Raw genomic sequence first — 20,713 nt, 5'->3', positions numbered from 1 at the left:
TGCCCCCCCCCTTATCCCAAAAGCGGACCGTCCCAGGATGATTGACAGCCATCCATCCCCAAACCCCCCAACCCAGAAAAGACACGGCACAAAATCTCTATCAAAATAACTATATTTCCTCTTTTCCAAGGGGGGGAAACGGGACGTTCCATTCGGTAGAAAACGGGGGTGTGGGGTATGTGAATTTTTTTGGGGGGGGGGTCAAAGGGAGACGAGCAGCAATTAATTGACAGTTCAATTAATATACATATATTATTAATATATATGTTATTAATATAAATATATATTAATAATATATATACTCTTAATATATATATATAAACACACAAACACCCCCATTTGAAGACGTTAAATGGAATTTTCCACAGACACCCAAATATTTCCCCCCCCATTTGAAGACGTTAAATGGTATTTCCCACAGACACCCCCCCAAAAAACAAAGAGTTTCTGCCCCAGAAAATGGCGGCTAATGTCAGAATTTGGGGGGCAAATCTCAGAATTTGCTGGGAAATGTCAGAATTTACTGGGAAATGTCAGAATTTGGGGGGCAAAATGGGGGAAATCTCAGAGTTTGGGCGGCAAATGACAGAATTTAGGGGGGAAATCTCAGAATCTGGGGGGAAATCTCAGAATTTGGGGGGCAAAACGAGGGGAAATCTCAGAATTTGGGGGAAATCTCAGAATTGGGGGGGCAAAACGGGGGGAAATCTCAGAATTTGGGCGGCAAATGTCAGAATTTGCTGGGAAATCTCAGAATTTGGGGACAAATCTCAGAATTGCGGGGGCAAAACGGGGTGAAATCTCAGAATTTAGGCAGCAAATGTCAGAATTTGGGGGGATATCTCAGAATTTGGGGGGAAATTTCAGAATCTGGGGGGCAAATCTCAGAATTTGCTGGGAAATCTCAGAATTTGGGGGGCAAAACGGGGGGAAATCTCAGAATTTGGGCAGCAAATGTCAGAATTTGGGGGGATATCTCAGAATTTGCTGGGAAATCTCAGAATTTGGGCGGCAAATCTCAGAATCCGGGTGGCAAATGTCAGAATTTGCTGGGAAATCTCAGAATTTGGGGGGGAAATCTCAGAATTTGGGCGGCAAATCTCAGAATCCGGGTGGCAAATGTCAGAATTTGCTGGGAAATCTCAGAATTTGGGGGGGAAATGTCAGAATTTGCTGGGAAATCTCAGAATTTGGGGGGGAAATGCCAGAATTTGCTGGGAAATCTCAGAATTTGGGCGGCAAATCTCAGAATCCGGGTGGCAAATCTCAGAATCCGGGTGGCAAATGTCAGAATTTGCTGGGAAACCTCAGAATTTGCGGGGGAAATCTCGGAATCGGGGGCAACACTGCGCAGCAAGAGAGGTAGATGGCAAGAGTCCGAAAAAGGGGCGATCATCCAGTCCAACCCGCTTTTCCGCGGCGGCGGCGGGTTCGAGTCGCAGGCTTCCAACAGGCGCATGAAGTCTTCAGTAGTGGTAGCGGGTTCAAGTCCTGGTGGTGGGTTCAAGCTGTGCGCTTCCACGTCCTCAGCGGTCATCCAGCCCAACCCGCTTTAAGTCCTGGTCATGGGTTCGAGTTGCACGCTCCCAACAGGCCCATTCAGTCCTCTGCAATGCTGGGTGCTGGGTTCGAGTGATGCGCTGCCAACGGGCGCATCAAGTCCTTGGCCGTGGGTTCGAGTGCTGCGCTTCCAACATGCACCTCAAGTCCTGGCCATGGGTTCGAGTGCTGCGCTTCCAACATGCACCTCAAGTCCTGGCCGTGGGTTCGAGTGATGCGCTGCCAACGGGCGCATCAAGTCCTGGCCATGGGTTCGAGTGCTGCGCTTCCAACGGGCGCATCAAGTCCTGGCCATGGGTTCGAGTGCTGCGCTTCCAACATGCACCTCAAGTCCTTGGCCGTGGGTTCGAGTCGCGCCCTCCCAAACAGACCCATCAAGTCCTCTGCAGTGGTGGGTCGTGGGTTCGAGCCATGCGCTGCTGACGCTTGCCTTCAATCCTTGGCAGTGGTGGGTTCGAGTCACGCGCTCCCAACAGGCCCATCAAGTCCTGGCCATGGGTTCGAGTTGTGCACTCCCAACAGGCACATCCCGTCGGCGGTGGGTTCAAGTCATGCGCTTCCGACGGGTGCACAAGTTCTCGGTCCTGGGTTCGAGTTGTGCGCTCCCCACAGGCACCCTATGCGCTCCCATAAAGTCCTCTGCAGTGGCGGGTTGTGGGTTCAAGCGGTGCGCTTCCAACAGCCCCATGAAATCCTCGGTCCTGGGTTCGACTCATGCGCTCCCCACAGGCCCCTTAAGTCCTCTGCAGTGCTGGGTGCTGGGTTCAAGTCATGCGCTGCCAACAGGCGCATAAGTCCATGGTTGTGGGTTCAAATGGCCCACTCCCATCAGGCCCATTAAATCCCAGTAGTGGGTTCAAGTCATGCGCTTGGTGCATAAGTCCTGGCCATGGGTTCAAATCGCACACTTCCAACATCCCCATTAAATCATGGGTTCGACTCATGCGCTCCCAACAGGCCCATTAAGTCCTGAACATGGGTTCAAGCAACGCGCTTCTGACAGGTGCATAAGTCCTCGGTCCTGGGGTTCAAGTTGCACATTCCCAACAGGCGCATAAGTCCCCGGTTGCGGGTTCAAGTCCTGCCCTTCTGACGATCGCATTAAGTCCTGGCCACATTCCCAACAGCCCCATTAAATCCCCGGTCATGGGTTCGAATCGTGCGCTTGCAACAGGCCCATCAAGTCCCGGAGATGGGTTCAAGTCGAGGTGCATAAGCCCTCGGTCATGGGTTCGATTTATGCGCTCCCCATTAAATCCTATGCAGTGCTGGCTGCTGGGTTCAAGTCATGCGCATGAAACAGGAGCACTAAGTCCTGGCCGTGGGTTCAAGTCATGCGCTCCCAACAGACACATGAAGTCCTGGCCATGGGTTCCGACGGGCCCATTAAATCCCCGGTTGTGGGTTCGAGTCATGCGCTCCCCACAGGCCCATTAAACCCCCGGTCCTGGGTTCGAATCATGCGCTCCCAACACGATCGCATTAAGTCCTGGCCATGGGTTCAAGTTGCACATTCCCAACAGCCCCATCAAATCCCCGGTCCTGGGTTCGACTCATGCGCTCCCAACAGGCCCATTAAGTCCTCTGCAGTGGTGGGTTGTGAGTGCGAGTCGTGCGCTTCCAACAGGCCCATTAAATCCTGGCCCTGGGTTCAAGATGCACATTTCTGACGGGCGCTTCAAGTCCTCAGTTGTGGGTGCGAGTCGTGCGCTTCCAAGGGGCGCATGAAGTCCTGGACATGGGTTCAAGTCACGCCCTTCTGACGGGCGCATAAATCCTTGGTAGTGGGTGCGAGTCGTGCGCTTCCGAGGGGCGCATAAGTCCTGGCCATGGGTTCAAGTCATGCGCTCCCAACAGGCCCATTAAGTCCTGGACATGGGTTCAAATTGTGCGCTCCCAACAGGCCCATCAAGTCCTGGCTGTGGGTTCTCCCACGTGCGCATAAGTCCTCGGTTGCGGGTTCAAGTCATGCGCAATTCTGACAGCCCCACTAAACCCCTGGCTGTGGGTTCGACTCATGCGCTTCCAACAGCCCCACTAAACCCCTGGCTGTGGGTTCGACTCATGCGCTCCAAACAGGCACATTAAGCCGGTGGTGGGTTCGCCCTTCTGATGGGCGCAGAAGTCCTCGGTTGCGGGTTCAAGTTGCACGCTCCCAACAGGCCCACAAGTCCCTGGTCATGGGTGCAAGTCGCGCATTTCCAACAGGCGCATAAGTCCTCAGCAGCGGTGGGTTGTGGGTTCGACTCACGCACTCCCAACAGGCCCCTTAAATCCTCGCTTGTTGGTTCAGATGGCGCACTTCCGACGGGCGCAAGTCCTCAGTCATGGGTTCAAGTTACACATTCCCAACGGGCGCCTAAGTCCTCAGTTGTGGGTTCGAGCTGCACACTCCCCACCTTCCCACGAAACCCCCGGTTGCGGGTTCAAGTCACGCGCTTCCCAATGGCGCCTTCGCTTCTCGGTTGCGGGTTCGAGTCATGGGCTCAAAAGGCGCCCCTTAAGTCCAGGCTGTGGGTTCTCCCACGTGCACAAAAGTCCTCGGCTGCGGGTTCGAATCCCGCGCTTCCAACAGCCCCATCCAATCCTCAGCCATGGCTTCAAGTCATGCGCTCCCAACATGCGCACCAAGTCCTCTTCTGGCCCGGGTTCGAGTCCCGCCCTCTTTTACGAGGGCCCCCCGCCTCCCCCCCCGCCCCCCCGGGCCTTGGCCACCAAGTAGAGCACGATGTCCTGGTGCCCCGAAAAGGCCGCCATGTGCAGCGCACTCCAGCCGTCCCGGTTGGCCAATCGCACGTCGGCTCCGAATCTCACCAATAGTTTCACGAGTTCCAGGTTCCCGTCGCTCACCGATTGGTGCAAGGCGGTCTGGCCCTCGGGTCCGAAGGCGTTGACGTTGAATTCGCACGAGTTCATGGTGCGCAGGAGGGCGTGCACGGCCGCCGTGTTGCCGGCGCGCACGGCGTCCCGGAAGAGGCGCTCGCCCGGCGCGGGGGGCGGGGACAAGGGAGGGGGGGGAGAGGGGAGCTCGGCTTGGTTCATGGTGCGAGGATTGGTGCGGCGGGTGCGAGGATTCGGAGGATTCTGGGTTCCGGGTTCGAGGATTTGGAGAGTTCTGGAGTCCGGCTCTGGGTCCGAGGATTTGAAGCTCTGGGTTCTGGCTCTGGGTTCGAGGATTTGGCGCGTTCTGGATGCGGGCGCCGGGTTCGAGGATGTCACATGCGCGGGTGCGAGGATTAGAGGCTCTGGGTTCGAGGATTTGAAGCGTTCTGGGTTCTGGCTCTGGGTTCGAGGATTTGAAGCCTTCTGGATTGGAAGCTTTCTGGAGTCCGGCTCTGGGTTCGAAGATTGGAGGCTCTGGGTTCGAGGATTTGGCGCGTTCTGGATGCTGGCGCCGGGTTCGAGGATTTCGCATGCGCGGTTGCGAGGAGAGCGCCGGGTTCGAGGATTCGAAGGCTTTGGGATGCTGGCTCCGGGTTCAAGGATTTGGAGGCTGGCTCTGGGTTCGAGGATTCGGAGTTGAGAGCGCCGGGTTCGAGGATTGGAGGCTGGCTCTGGGTTCGAGGATTTGGCGCGTTCTGGATGCTGGCGCCGGGTTCGAGGATGTCACATGCGCGGGTGCGAGGAGACCTCCGGGTTCGAGGATTTGAAGGCTTTGGGGTGCTGGCTCCGGGTTCGAGGATTCGAAGACTTCTGGACGCTGGCTCTGGGTTCGAGGATTCAGAGGTTAGAGCGCCAGGTTTGAGGATGTGGAGCCTTCCGGATGATGGCGCCGGGTTCGAGGATTTGGGGCTTAACGGCTAAGGAAATCCCTCAATGGGGTGAGGAGGTTAGGGACCCCCCAGCCAATGGGATAAGGAGGTTAAGGACCTCACCGGCGGGGTGATTATGGGGGGTTAAAGACCCCACTAGCACCCCCGGGTTAAAGACCCTTTCCCCAGCTGGTTAAGGGGGAGTTAACCCCCCTCAATAGGTTAAGGACCCCCCAGCCAATGGGATACAGAGGTGGAGGGTTAAAGACCCCACTAGCCCCACCTGGTTAGGGACCCTCCGGACCCGCCACCAATGAGTTAAAGACCCCCAATGGGTTCAGGGTTCAAGCCCCCCCCGGTTAGAGACCCCCTCAATGGGTTACGGAGGGAAGGAAAGGGAGTCGAGGGTTCAAGACCCCCCCTCCTGGTTAGGGACCCTCCCAGGGGGAGTGAAGGCGGAGCTTAGAGACCTATGGGGGGGTGCTAGCTTTGAGGTGGGGGGGCAGGAAAGGGTTAAGGAGGGGGGGATAAGGACCTCCCTGATGGGCTAAGTTGGGGGTTAAAGACCCCCCTACTAGCACCTGGTTAAGGACCTTCCAAGGGGGGAGTGAAGGCGGAGCTTAGAGACCTATGGGGGGGGTGCTAGCTTTGCGGTTAAGGACCCTCCCCCAATGGGTCCAGAAGCTTCTGGAAGGGAGTTTGGGGTTAAAGACCCCCCCACCAACCGCCACCCGGTTAGAGACGCCGCAAGGGGGAGTTAAGGACCCTGCTCCCCCCTCAATGGGTTAAGGCGCTTCGGAAAGGGACTTTGGGGTTAAAGACCCCCCAGCGCCACCCAGTTAAGGACCTCCCAAGGGGGAGTGAAGGTTAGAGCCCCGTCTGGGGGTGCTAGGAGGAGGGGTTAAGGACCTTGGGGTGAAGGAGCTTGGGGTTAAAGACCCCCAAGGGGCAGCTTAGAGCCCCGTCCGAAAGGGAAATCAGGGTTAAAGACCCCGCTGCTTAGAGCCCCGTCCTCCCCCCACTAGCAGCAGGTTAAGGACCCTCCAAGGGGGAGTTAGAGCCCCGTCTGGACCGGTTAAGGAGCTTCCGAAAGGGTTAAAGACCTCACGACCAGCAGGTGGTTAGGGACGCTGCGAGGGGGGGTTAAGTCGGGGGGGGGTTAAGGACCCTCCCCCAATGGGTCCAGAAGCTTCCGGAAGGGAGTTTGTGGTTAAAGACCCCACCAGCCCCCCCCCCGGGTTCAAGACCCCACAATGGGTTCAGGGTTAAAGACTCCCCCCCCGGTTCAAGACCCGGCTGCTAGGGACCCTCCAAGGGGGGAGTTAAAGACCCCCAATGGGTTCCGGGTTCAAGACCCTCCCCGGGTTAAAGACCCCACAATGGGTTCAGGGTTAAAGACCCTCCCCCGGTTAAAAACCCCCTCAATGGGTTAAGGAGGGAAGGAAAGGGAGTCGAGGGTTCAAGACACCTGGTTAGGGACCCTCCCAGGGGGGAGTTAAGGACCCTCTGCTCTCCCCCCCTCTAAGGGAGAGTTAAGGACCTGCCTGGGGGGGACTTCGGGGTTAAAGACCCCCCCTCACCCCGGGTTAAGGACGCTGCAAGGGGGGAGGAGTTGAGGACGCCTTAAGAGACCCAAGTTAGGGACCCCCTCCCAGTTTGGACTGGTTTAAGGTGGGGGGGGCAGAAAGGGGTGAAGGACGCCTCTTAGGGAGCCCAGTTAGGGACACCCCCTCCCAGTTTGGACTGGTTTAAGGTGGGGGGGACAGAAAGGGGTGAAGGACGCCTCTTAGGGACCCCAGTTAGGGACCCCCTCCCCAGTTTGGACTGGTTTAAGGTGGGGGGGACAGAAAGGGGTGAAGGACGCCTCTTAGGGACCCCAGTTAGGGACCCCCTCTCCCAGTTTGGACTGGTTTAAGGTGGGGGGGACAAAAAGGGGTGAAGGACGCCTCTTAGGGACCCCAGTTAGGGACCCCCTCTCCCCAGTTTGGACTGGTTTAAGATGGGGGGGACAGAAAGGGGTGAAGGACGCCTCTTAGGGAGCCAAGTTAGGGACGCCCCCTCCCAGTTTGGACTGGTTTAAGGTGGGGGGGACAGAAAGGGGTGAAGGACGCCTCTTAGGGACCCCAGTTAGGGACCCCCTCTCCCCAGTTTGGACTGGTTTAAGGTGGGTGGGGGGACAGAAAGGGGTGAAGGACGCCTCTTAGGGACCCCAGTTAGGGACCCCCTCTCCCCAGTTTGGACTGGTTTAAGATGGGGGGGACAGAAAGGGGTGAAGGACGCCTCTTAGGGACCCCAGTTAGGGACCCCCTCTCCCCAGTTTGGACTGGTTTAAGATGGGGGGGACAGAAAGGGGTGAAGGACGTCTCTTAGGGACCCCCTCCCAGTTTGGACTGGTTTAAGGTGGGGGGGGGACAGAAAGGGGTGAAGGACGCCTCTTAGGGACCCCAGTTAGGGACCCCCTCTCCCCAGTTTGGACTGGTTTAAGATGGGGGGGGACAGAAAGGGGTGAAGGACGCCTCTTAGGGAGCCAAGTTAGGGACACCCCTCCCAGTTTGAACTGGTTTAAGGTGGGGGGGGGACAGAAAGGGGTGAAGGGGCCTCTTAGGGACCCCCCCTCCCCTCCCGATCCGGTTCCGGCCGGCTCAGCTTCTCCCCCCCCCCTTTTTCCTTCGGATCGCGCCCCCCCTCCCCTCCCTCTAGTCCTCCGTCTGGTCCGCTCAAAGCAGCCCCCACCCCGTGTTTTTTTTTTTGGGGGGGGGAGGGAATCGGGGGTTCGGAAAACCTTCGTCTCCTCCCTTCTTGGGGTGTCAATCAATATTGCGGGGTGGGGTGTCCGGATCGGGGCCCCCTCCCTCTAGTCCTCCGCGCGGTCCGCTCCCTTACCAACGTGGGGGGGGGGGAGAGAGAGAGATTTGGGGGGGGGGTGTCTCCTTTCCTCCCACCTCGGTCTGCTCGGCTCTCCTCTTTCCGGGGGGGGGGCGAACCCCCCCAAAATATTCCTCCTTTTAGGGCCCCCCCACCCCACCTCTTGGTAGTCCTCCGCGCGGTCCGCTCTCCCCTTCCCGACGGCGACGGGCGGCTGCTCCGGCTCGCTCTCCCCCCCCCCCACACCCCGTTCGTCTCCTCGTCTCTCGGGGTGTCAATCAAAGATTGCGGGGGGGTGGGGGGGTGGGGGGATCTAGTCCTCCGCGCGGTCCGCTCTCCCTTTCCAATGGGGGGGGGGGGGAAATCGGGGGTCGTCTCTTCTTTTGTCCTCTTCCGGAGGGGGGGGGTGTCCGTGTCCAAGAATAAAAGAGGGGGGGGCGGCGGGACCCCTCCACCCCTCCCTGCAGTCCTCCGCCCGGTCCGCTCACCAGAAGGAGAAGCCCCCCCGCCCTCTTTCAATGGAGAATCGGGGAAGGGGGGGGTCGGAAAGCTTCGGCTCTTCCTTCTCGGGGTGTCAATCCATATCGGGGTGTCAATCAATCTCCCTCTAGTCCTCCGCGCGGTCCGCTCCCCTTTCCAACGGAGGGAGGGGGGGGAAATTTGGGGGGGGGTCGCCTCTTCTTTTTTTTTTTTCCTCCCAGCTTCCTCCTCTTCCTGGATGGGGGTGTCGTCCAAGAATAAAAGGGGGGGGTGTCCGGATCGGGGCCCCCCTACCCCTCCTCGCAGTCCTCCGCCTGGTCCGCTCACCAGAAGGGAGGGGGTCGGGAGAATCGTGGGGGGGGGTCGGAAAGCTTCGGCTCTTCCTCTCCTCCTTCCGGGGAGGGGGGTCAAAGAATTACAGGATCCGGATCGGGCCCTTTTTCAACGCCCCCCCTTGAAAATTGGGGGGCGCTTTCCCTTCTGCGCATGCGCCGCCGCCTCCTCCGCCGCCGCCGCCCGACTGAGATCAGCCTCGCTTCTCCCCTCGCCTTTTATTTGCATGCCGGCTCCCCATTGGCCGCCGCCGACGGTTCCCAGGCCGCTCATTGGCCGCCGGAGGTTCCCGGAGCGGCCATTGGCTGCGGCGCGCAGGGAGGAAGAGGAGAGGCGCGGATTGGCTGCGGCGCGCGGGGATGGAACGTTGGGAGTTCCCAGCGAATGGAGGCTGCTGTTTTATTATTATTATTATTATTATTATTATTATTATTATTATTATTATTATTATTATTATTATTATTGGCAAGGACTGGCCATTATTATTATTATTATTATTATTATTATTAATCATCATCATTATTATTATTATTATTGGCAAGGACTGGCCATTATTATTATTATTATTATTATTATTATTATTATTATTATTATATGCAAGGACTGGCCATTATTATTATTATTATTATTATTATTATTATTATATGCAAGGACTGGCCATTATTATTATTATTATTATTAATCATCATCATCATCATTATTATTATTATTATTATATGCAAGGACTGGCCATTATTATTATTATTATTATTATTATTATTATTATTATTATTATTATTATTATTATTATTATCATTTGCAAGCACTGGCCATTATTATTATTATTATATGCAAGGACTGGCTATTATTATTATTATTATTATTATTATTATTATTATTATTATATGCAAGGACTGGCCATTATTATTATTATGTTGTTGTTGTTGTTATATTTTACTTTTTTTTTTAAAATACGACTTTTCATTCGTTTCTGTTTTTCGGCCTCTTTCTCTTCCCTCCCCCTTTTCCAAGGACTTTTTATTTTATTATTATCTGACGTTTTCTCCGTTTTCAAACGTTCCCCTCTGGCCTTCGCTCTCTTTGCTCTCCCATATTTAATGATAATATTATTTAATATTTAATGATAATAATATTACGATGCTCTAATTTTTAAATATTTAATAATAATCTGATGATGCTCTAATTTTTAAATATTTAATAATATGATGCTCTAATTTTAAAATATTCAATAATAATAAGATGATGCTCCAATTTTTAAATACTGAATAATATCATGATGCTCTCATTTTCAAAGAATAATTTGATGCTCCAATTTTTAAATATTTAATCCTAATAATAGGACGTTGCCCTAATTTTTAAATACGTAATCATAATATGATGCTCTAATTTTTAAATATGAATCCTAATATGATGCCCTAATTTTTAAATATCAAACCATAATATGATGATGGTCTAATTTTTAAATATTTAATAATAAGAATAAGATGATGATGCTCTAATGTTTAAATTTTTAATAACAATATGGTGCTCCAATTTTTAAATATTTACTAATGCCCTAAATTTTTGTATTTAATAATATGACGCTCCAATCTTCCAATTTTAATAATAATACAGTGCTGCCATTTTTAAACATTTCCGCCTTTCTCCTGACTTTTAATACTAATATTTATCAATAACATCATTCTCTAATTTTTAAGTATTTAATAATATGACGCTCCAACGTCTAAATATTTAATCATAATATGACGCTCTAATTTTTAAATATTCAATCATCATCATCATCATAAGAATAATAATATGATGATGCTCCAATTTTAAAATATTTAATCATAATAATAAGAATATCATGCCCTAATTTTCAAAGATTTCCCCTTTCTCCTCCACCACCGCTTTCTTCCCTATATCCCCCCATAATAATAAGAAGAAGAATATGATGCTCCAATTTTTAAATATTTAATAATCACAATAATAATAATAATAATAATAATAATAATAATAATAATAATAATAATAATAATAATATGATGATGATGATGATGATGATGCTCTAATTTTTAAATTCTTAATAATAATATCATGCCCTAATTTTTAAGTATTTCCCCTTTCTCGTCCGCTGCCTTCCCTCTATTGGAGCTCTAATTTTTAAATATATAACAACAATAATAATAACGCTCTGATTTTAAAATATTGACTAATAATCCTAATATCATGCCCTCCTTTTTAAATATTTCTCCTCCTTGTCTGCCTTCATTTCATCATAATAAAAAGGTAAGGAGCATCATCATACGACGCTCCAATTTTTAACTATAATAATAATAATAATAATAATAATAATAATAATAATAATAATAATAGTACGATAAGAACGCTCTGATTTTAAAATATTGAAGAATAATCCTAATATCATGCGCTAATTTTTAAATATTTCTCCTCCTCGTCTGCCTTCATTTCATCAGAATACGACGCTCCAATTTTTAAATATATAATAATAATAATAATAATAATAATAATAATAATAGTACGATAAGAACGCTCTGATTTTAAAATATTGAGGAATAATCCTAATATCATGCCCTCGTTTTTAAATATTTCCCCTTTCTCGTCCGCTGCCTTCCCTCTATTGGTGCTCTAATTTTTAAATAATAATAATAATAATATGCTCTAATTTTTAATCCTATTTAATCCTAATATCATGCCCTAAGTTTTAAAAATTTCCCTTTCTCCTTCCCTCTATCCCCCCCCATCTCCATTTTTTCCCAGGGACTATTCTGGTCTGCCTCAAGCCCTGGGAAAAGCGGCCTAAAATCCCCATTTTTTCCCATTGAAAAGGCCATTGAGAAAGGTCGCTCCATTCATTCCCTCGCTTGACTGCGCTCCCATTCATGAATGGGGGCGGCGATGCCCTTATATGGGCAGGGGGGGCGTGTCGGGCGGGCCGGCCTCATTAGCATAGAGGCGCGCGGAGCGTGGGAAAGTCTGGGTCGTTTTTTCCCACGCTGGGGAACGAGGGAAAAAGGCGCGGCTGGGGGGGAGGGAGGGGGGAGGGAGGGGTGGGAAAAGAGGAGGGGGGAGGAGGGAGGAGGAGGGGAGGAGGAGGAGGGGGAGAGTAGGAGGGGGGGAGGGAGAGTGACGGGAAAGGGGGGAGGGAGGAGGGAAAGGAGGGGAGGGTGGGAAAATGAGGGAGATTGACAGTTAAAATAGGGGGGAGGGAGGGAAAGAGGGAGGGGAGGAGTGGGAAAAGAGGAGGGGGGAGGAGGAAGAGGAGGGAGGAGGGAAAGAGGGAGGAGTGAGGGGAGGGTGGGAAAAAAGGGAAGATTGACGGGGAAATGGAGGAGGGAGGGGTGGGAAAATAGGAGGGGAGGGGGAGGAGGGGGAAAGGGAAAGGCAGGGGAGGGGGGAGGGAGGGGTGGGAAAATGGAGGGGGAGGAGGAGGAAGGAGGGGGGAAGAGGGAGAGTGACGGGAAAGGGGGGAGGGAGGGGAGGAGGGAAAGAGGAGGGGGGAGGAGGGAGGAGGAGGGGAGGGGGAAGTAGGAGGGGGGAGGGAGGAGGGAAAGATTGACGGGGAAATGGGGGGAGGGAGGGGTGGGAAAAGAGGAGGGGAGGGGAGGAGGGGGAAAGCGAGGGGAGGGGGGAGATTGACGGGGAAATGGGGGGAGGGAGGGGAGGAGGGAAAGGGGAGGAGGGAGGAGGAGGGGAGGGGGAAGTAGGAGGGGGGAGGGAGGAGGGAAAGATTGACGGGGAAATGGGGGGAGGGAGGGGTGGGAAAAGGAGGGAGATGGACGGTTAAAATGGGGGGAGAGAGGGAAAGAGGGAGGGGAGGAGGGTGGGAAGATGGAGGGGGGAGGAGGGAGGAGGAGGGGAGGGGGAGGAGGGGAAAATAGGAGGGGGAGGAGGAAGAGGAGGGAGGAGGGAAAGAGGGAGGAGGGAGGGAGGAGGGAGGGGTGGGAAAGTAGGAGGGGGGAGGAGGGAGAGTGACGGGAAAGGGGGGAGGGAGGAGGGAAAGGAGGGGAGGGTGGGAAAATGAGGGAGATTGACAGTTAAAATGGGAGGGAGGGAGGGAAAGAGGGAGGGGAGGGGAGGAGGGTGGGAAAATCGGAGGGGAGGGGGAGGTTGGAAGGGAGGGGGGAGGAGGGAGGAGGGTGGGGAGGGTGGGAAAAGAAGGGTGATTGACGGGTAAATGGGGGAGGGAGGGCGGGAAGGAGGTGGGAAGGAGGAGGGAAGGGAGGGGGGAAATAGGAGGGAGGGGAGGAGGGGAAAGAGGGAGAGTGACGGGGAAAGGGGGGAGGGAGGGGAGAGGGAGGAGGGAAAGGAGGGAGGGTGGGAAAATAGTAGGGGAGGGGGAGATTGACGGGGGGAAATGGGGGAGGGAGGGAAAGAGGGAGGGGCGGGAAGGGAGGAGGGGAGGGTGGGAAAATCGGAGGGGAGGGGGAGTTTGGAAGGGGGAATGGGGGGAGGGAGAGGGAGGGAGGAGGGAGGGGCGGGAGGGGGAGAAAATGAGGAGGGAGGGGGAAGAGGGAGAGGAGGGGGAAAAAGAGGGGAGATTGACGGGGGAAATGCGGGGGGGGAGGGAGGAAGGAGAGGGAGGGGTGGGAAAATGAGGGAGATGGACAGTTAAATGGGGGGAGGGAGGGAAAGAGGGAGGGGAGGAGGGTGGGAAAAGGGAGGGGAGGAGGGAGGAGGGGAGGGGGGAAGAGGGAGAGTGACGGGAAAGGGGGAGGGAGGGAGGAGGGAGGGGAGGGTGGGAAAAGAGGGAAGATTGACGGGGGAGGGAGAGTGACGGGAATGGGGGGAGTGGGGAGAAATGGAGGGGAGGGGGAGATTGACAGGAAATGGGGGGGGGGAGGGGCGGGTAGGGAAGGAGGGAGGAGGGTGGGAAAATAGGAGGGGAGGGGGGAAAGAGGGGAGATTGACGGGGGAATGGGGGGGAGGGAGGGGAGGGTGGGAAAAGAGGGGGATTGACGGGGGGTGGGGGGAGAGGGGGTGATTGACACGGAAATTGGGTCCAGAGTGGATCATTGACAGGAGAACTGGGGGGAGGGGGTGGATTGACAGATCAATTCGGGGGTAGTGATTGACAGGCAGATAGGGGGGGAGGGGGAAATGGAGGGGAGGGGGAGATTGACAGGTAGATTGGGGGGGAGGGGGGATTGACAGGGAAATTGGGTCCAGAGTGGATGATTGACAGGGTGACAGGAGAACTGGGGGAGTGATTGACAGATCAATTCGGGGTGTAGTGATTGACAGGCGAATTGGGGGGGGGGAGAGGGGGGAAATGGAGGGGAGGGGGAGATTGACAGGTAGATTGGGGGGAGGGGGGATTGACAGGGAAATTGGGGCAAGAGTGGATGATTGGCAGGAGAACAGGGGGGAGGGGGTGATTGACAGATCAATTCGGGGGTAGTGATTGACAGGCAAATTGGGGGGGAGAGGGGATGATTGACAGGGGAATTGGGGGCAGAGTGGATGATTGACAGGGAAACTGGGGGGAGAGGAGGGAGGGGAGGGAGGGTGGGACTATTTCCTGCACTGTGAATTATTATTATTATTATTATTATTATTATTATTATTATTATTATTATTACTATTATTTCCTGCACTGTGAATTATTATTATTATGATGATTATTATTATTACTATTTCCGGCGCTGCAAATTATTTGGGGGTCTTTCTAGCGTGGGAAATCCCCGGTCCCGGGTTCGAGATACGGGGTTCCCCGCCTTCCCATTGGCTAAAAACGGGGGGTTTTGTAGCTCTATGGTTCCCAATTGGCGGCGGGTCAGACTGGATGACCCTGGAACCCTTTGGCCTTTAGGGCTAGCTAATATATATATAATAATATAATAATATTATTCTAATTATTATATTATTTTATATATATACACCCACACCCACATATATATTATAATAATGATCAAAATATTGGTCAAAATACTTGTTAATTACAAATATTAACGAATTAAAAATGGAATTTTGGAAAGCATTGTGGAGAGAAGCTCATTCATCAATCTGAGATTCCACATTGGTCCCCTTCCCTGTCACTCATTCAGTGGGTGGGACTAGAGGACCCTGGACCCGCCTTCCCTGTCAGTCATTCAGCGGACCCTGGCTCCGCCTTCCCTGTCAATCATTCAGCTGACCCTGGCCCCGCCTTCCCTGTCAATCATTCAGTGGGTGGGAGAAGCTGACCCTGGCCCCGCCTTCCCTGTCAATCATTCTGGGATTCAGTGGGTGGGACTAGAGGACCCTGGCCCCGCCTTCCCTGTCAATCATTCAACGGACCCTGGCTCTGCCTTCCCTGTCAATCATTCTGGGATTCAGTGGGTGGGACTAGAGGACCCTGGTCCCGCCTTCCCTGTCAATCATTCAGCGGGTGGGACTAGAGGACCCTGGCCCCGCCTTCCCTGTCAATCATTCTGGGATTCAGTGGGTGGGACTAGAGGACCCTGGCCCCGCCTTCCCTGTAAATCATTCTGGACCCTCCTTCCCTGTCAATTACTCAGTGGAGCTTGGCTCCGCCTTCCCTGTCAATCATTCAGTGGGTGGGACTAGAGGACCCTGGCCCCGCCTTCCCTGTCAATCATTCAGCGGACCCTGGTCCCGCCTCCCCTGTCAATCATTCAGCGGACCCTGGTCCCGCCTCCCCTGTCAATCATTCAGTGGGTGGGACTAGAGGACCCTGGGCTCCGCCTTCCCTGTCAGTCATTCAGCGGACCCTGGCTCCGCCTTCCCTGTCAATCATTCTGGGATTCAGTGGGTGGGACTAGAGGACCCTGGCCTTCCCTCTCAATCATTCAGCGGACCTGGCTCCGCCTTCCCTGTCAATCATTCAGCAGACCCTGGTCCCGCCTTCCCTGTCAATCATTCAGCAGACCTGGTTCCACCTTCCCTGTCAATCATGCAGTGGGTGGGACTACAGGACCCTGGTTCCGCCTTCCCTGTCAATCATTCAGTGGGTGGGACTAGAGGACCCTGGCTCCGCCTTCCCTGTCAATTACTCAGCTGAGCTTGGCTCCGCCTCCCCTGTCAATCATTCAGTGGGTGGGACTAGAGGACCCTGGCTCCGCCTTCCCTGTCAATCATTCAGCAGAACCTGGCTCCGCCTTCCCTGTCAATCATTCAGTGGGGGGACTAGAGAACCCTGGCTCCGCCTTCCCTGTCAATCATTCAGCGGACCTGGCTCCGCCTTCCCTGTCAATCATTCAGCAGACCTGGTTCCGCCTTCCCTGTCAATCATTCAGTGGGTGGGACTAGAGGACCCTGGTTCCGCTTTCCCTGTCAATCATTCTGGACCCTCCTTTCCTGTCAATCATTCCTTCCCTGTCAATTACTCAGTGGAGCTTGGCCCCGCCTTCCTTGTCAATCATTCAGCGGACCCTGGTCCCGCCTTCTCTGTCAATCATTCAGTGGGTGGGACAAGCTGACACTGGCCCCGCCTTTCCTGTCAATTATTCCATCCCTGTCAATTACTCAGCTGAGCTTGGCTCCGCCTCCCCTGTCAATCATTCAGTGGGTGGGACTAGAGGACCCTGGCTCCGCCTTCCCTGTCAATCATTCAGCAGAACCTGGCTCCGCCTTCCCTGTCAATCATTCAGTGGGGGGGGACTAGAGGACCCTGGCTCCTCCTTCCCTGTCAATCATTCAGCGGACCCTGGCTGGCTCCGCCTTCCCTGTCAATCATTCAGTGGACCCTGGTCCCGCCTTCCCTGTCAATCATTCAGTGGGTGGGGCTAGAGGACCCTGGCCCTGCCTTCCCTGTCAATCATTCATTGGACCCTGGCCCCGCCTTCCCTGTCAATCATTCAGCGGGTGGGACTAGAGGACCCTGGCCCCGCCTTCCCTGTCAATCATTCAGCGGACCCTGGTCGCGCCTTCCCTGTCAATCATTCAGTGGGTGGGACTAGAGGACCCTGGCCCCGCCTTCCCTGTCAATCATTCAGCGGACCCTGGTCCCGCCTCCCCTGTCAATCATTCAGTGGGTGGGACTAGAGGACCCTGGCTCCGCCTTCCCTGTCAATCATTCAGCGGACCCTGGCCCCGCCTTCCCTGTCAATCATTCAGCGGACCCTGGCTCCGCCTTCCCTGTCAATCATTCAGCAGACCTGGTTCCGCCTTCCCTGTCAATCATGCAGTGGGTGGGACTACAGGACCCTGGTTCCGCCTTCCCTGTCAATCATTCAGTGGGTGGGACTAGAGGACCCTGGTTCCGCTTTCCCTGTCAATCATTCAGTGGGTGGGACTAGATGACCCTGGCTCCGCCTTCCCTGTCAATCATTCAGTGGACCCTGGTCCCGCCTTCCCTGTCAATCATTCAGTGGGGGGGACTAGAGGACCCTGGCTCCGCCTTCCCTGTCAATCATTCAGTGGGTGGGACTAGATGACCCTGGCTCCGCCTTCCCTGTCAATCATTCAGCAGAACCTGGCTCCGCCTTCCCTGTCAATCATTCAGTGGGTGGGACTAGAGGACCCTGGTTCCGCTTTCCCTGTCAATCATTCAGTGGGTGGGACTAGATGACCCCTGGCTCCGCCTTCCCTGTCAATCATTCAGCAGACCCTGGTTCCGCTTTCCCTGTCAATCATTCAGTGGGCTGGACAAGATGACCCTGGCCCCACCTTCCCTGTCAATCATTCTGGGCTTCAGTGGGTGGGACTAGAGGACCCTGGCCCCGCCTTCCCTGTCAATCATTCCTCCCCTGTCAATCATTCAGTGGGTGGGACTAGAGGACCCTGGCTCCGCCTTCCCTGTCAATCATTCAGCGGACCTTAGCCCCGCCTCCCCTGTCAATCAATCTCGCTTCCCTAGCCTAGAATCCCCAGGGAGGGAACCCTGTGACGTCACAACCGCCTCTTGTGACCTCACAGGGCAGCCCGTGGGCGGGGGCTCCCCTGGCCCCGCCCCCTTGGGGACGCCCCTCACTCGTCCGCCATGCGCTACGCAAGGAGGAGCGACCTCCGGGAGCAGATTGACGGCCTTCAGGCCATCATCCACTTGCAAGGTTATTAATCTTATTATTATTATTATTATTATTATTATTATTATTAGATTAATAATAATTAACTCATAATAATTCCTTCTATTCTTCCAAATCTCACGCCATCCCCTCTTATATAATGCGACCGTTCGCATCAGGCCATCATCCACTTGCAAGGTGATTCATCTTATTATTATTATTATTATTATTATTATTATTATTATTATTATTATTATTATTATTATTATATTAATAATGATTAATTAATAATAATTCCTGGTATTCTTCTGAATCTCACGCCATCCCCTCCTATTCTCTTATTAATCGTCATTCTAATAATGGTATTTTTGGTCTCATTTTATCGTATTCTCATATATATTTATCTGATTATATATTGACAAGGTTATCATATTATATATTGATCTATTAGAATAGAATATATATTTCTATTCCATTCTATCGCAATATATAAGTGGGATAGAATGGAATAGAAATATAGATATATCTTCTTTTTATCATATTATAAAAAGTCATTCTAACTTTTTATAATATTAGATATTACAAAAAGTAATGGTCAATTGATCATTATAATTGATAATTATTGATAATGATAAATAAATTTCTCTGTCACTGAGTGATCATAATTGGAGAAAGAGAATGATAATAATTGGAGAAATTATAATGATAATTATAATCTTCTGTTACATTAGATCTTAGAATAGAATATATATGCATCTAATCATCCTAATTAATTATAATTATCAACGGACGATTCTATGATACTGCGATTTAATTCTTGAGAATCGGAGAATTCTCTTCCATTATTATTATTATATTGATTCTTGCTCGTTAGCCTCCCTGAGCCCAGCGGGAGGGCTGGGTATTAATTAATTATTATTAATTAATTAATTAATTAATTAATTACTAATTTCAGAGCAGGGGAAGAAACTTTTCGCCCAATCGGCGGAGGAAACCGTCGCCAAGAACAAATATCTCCTTGGTTACCTGCGGGGAGATGTCCGTCAAGGGAGCCACGAGCTGGACCTGTCCGTCAAGGTATGGGGGCGGGGCAAGGGGCGGGGCAGGAAATGATGGAAGGAAGGAAGGAAGGAAGGAAGGAAGGAAGGAAGGAAGGGAGGAAGGAAGGGAGGAAGGAGGAAAGGAAGGGAGGAAGGGGAAGGAAGGAAAGAAGGGAGGGAGGAAAGGAAGAAGAAATGATTTAGGAAGGAGGGAAGGAAGGAAGGAAGGAAGGAAGGAAGGAAGGAAGGGAGGGAGGGAGGGAGGGAGGGAGAATTAAGGGGGAAAGTAAGAAATTAAGGAAGGAAGGAAGGAAAGAAAAGAAAGAAAGAAAGAAAGAAAGAGAGAGAGAGAGAGAGAGAGAGAGAGAGAGAGAGAGAATTAAGGAGGAAAGTAAGAAATTAAAGAAGGAAGGAAGGAAGGAAGGAAGGAAGGAAGGAAGGAAGGAAAGGAGGGAGGGAAGGGAAGGGAGGAGGAAAGGAAGGGAGGAAGGGGGAAGGAAGGAAGGAAAGAAAGAAGGAAGGAAGGAAGGAAGGAGGAAAGTAAGGAATTAAATGGAAGGAAGGAAGGAAGGAAGAAAAAGGAAGAAAGAGAGAGAAAGAATTAAGGAGGAAAGTAAGAAATGAAGGAAGGAAGGAAGGAAAGAAAGAAGGATTTAGGAAGGAATTAAGGAAGGAATTAAGGAAGGAAGGAAAGAAGGACGGAAGGAGGGAAGGAAGGGAGGAAGGAAGGAAGGAATTAAGGAAGGCAGGAAAGAAAGAAGGAAGGAAGGAGGGAGGGAGGAAAGGAAGAAGAAATGATTTAGGAAGGAGGGAAGGAAGGAAAGAAGGAAGGAAAGAAGGAGGGAGGGAGGAAAGGAAGAAGAAATGATTTAGGAAGGAAGGAAGGAAGGAAGGAAGGAGGGAGGGAGGGAGGGAGGGAGGGAGGGAGGAAAGGAAGAAGAAATGATTTAGGAAGGAGGGAAGGAAGGAAGGAAGGAAGGAAGGAAGGAAGGAAGGAAGGAAGGAAGGAAGGAAGGAAAGGAGGGAGGGAGGAAAGGAAGAAGAAATTATTTAGGAAGGAGGGAAGGAAGGAAGAAAGGAAAGAAGGAAGGAAAGGAGGGAGGGAGGGAGGGAGGAAGAATTAAGGAGGAAAGTAAGAAATTAAGGAAGGAAGGAAGGAAGGAAGGAAGGAAAGAAAGAAGGATTTAGGAAGGAATTAAGGAAGGAAGAAGGATGAAGGAAGGAAAGAGTTAAGGAAGGAAGGAAAGAAGGACGGAAGGAGGGAGGGAAGGAAGGAAGGAAGGAAGGAAGGAAGGAGGAAAGTAAGGAATTAAGAAGGAAGGAAGGAAGGAAGGAAGGAAGGAAGGAGGGAGGAAAGGAAGAAGAAATGATTTAGGAAGGAGGGAAGGAAGGAAGGAAGGAAGGAAGGAAGGAAGGAAGGAGGGAGGGAGGAAAAGAAAGGAAGAAGAAATGATTTAGGAAGGAGGGAAGGAAGGAAGGAAAGAAGGAAGGAAGGGAGGAAGGAGGGAGGGAGGAAAGGAAGAAGGAATGATTTAGGAAGGAGGGAAGGAAGGAAGGAAGGAAAGGAGGAAGAAAGGAGGGAGGCAGGAAAGGAAGAAGAAATGATTTAGGAAGGAGGGAAGGAAGGAAGGAAGAAAAAGAAAGGAAGAAAGAATTAAGGAGGAAAGTAAGAAATTAAGGAAGGAAGGAAATAAAGAAAGAAAGAAAGAAGGATTTAGGAAGGAATTAAGGAAGG

General features: G+C 52.0%; 3 protein-coding genes across 8 annotated transcripts in view; 2 read left to right on the top strand and 1 right to left on the bottom strand.

The window, feature by feature from the left end:
* Positions 1-20,713, top strand: part of LOC144326136 (protein AMBP-like) — a 144,963-nt gene that overhangs the window by 23,083 nt on the left and 101,167 nt on the right. The window lies entirely within an intron of this gene.
* LOC114589809 (notch-regulated ankyrin repeat-containing protein B) lies at positions 2,773-6,318 on the bottom strand. The gene has a single exon (XM_077922201.1). The coding sequence runs from the start codon at positions 4,600-4,602 to the stop codon at positions 4,228-4,230; it is 375 nt and encodes a 124-aa protein (XP_077778327.1). The 5' UTR covers positions 4,603-6,318; the 3' UTR covers positions 2,773-4,227.
* The window catches only part of LOC144326163 (coiled-coil domain-containing protein 183-like), a 23,213-nt gene continuing 20,160 nt past the window's right edge, over positions 17,661-20,713 (top strand). For 4 of the 5 annotated variants that reach the window (XM_077922448.1, XM_077922447.1, XM_077922446.1 and 1 more), the window contains exons 1-2: positions 17,661-17,983; positions 18,894-19,015. In XM_077922448.1, the coding sequence (XP_077778574.1) occupies positions 17,914-17,983; positions 18,894-19,015 (192 nt within the window). In that variant the 5' untranslated portion in view covers positions 17,661-17,913. Of the gene's footprint in view, positions 17,984-18,081; positions 18,137-18,893; positions 19,016-20,713 lie in introns of those variants that run through there. The other variant, XM_077922449.1, reaches the window with a different exon arrangement.

The sequence above is a fragment of the Podarcis muralis genome, chromosome Z (assembly GCF_964188315.1).
Source record: "Podarcis muralis chromosome Z, rPodMur119.hap1.1, whole genome shotgun sequence".
NCBI lineage: Eukaryota > Metazoa > Chordata > Lepidosauria > Squamata > Lacertidae > Podarcis > Podarcis muralis.
The sequence above is the reverse complement of the archived record's forward strand: the minus strand, read 5'-3'. Positions and strand labels throughout refer to the sequence as shown.

What these genes read in the sequence shown, in the direction of transcription:
- LOC114589809 (XM_077922201.1), bottom strand. Translation starts at nt 4,602, where the DNA reads ATGAACCAAGCCGAGCTCCCCTCTCCCCCCCCTCCCTTGTCCCCGCCC.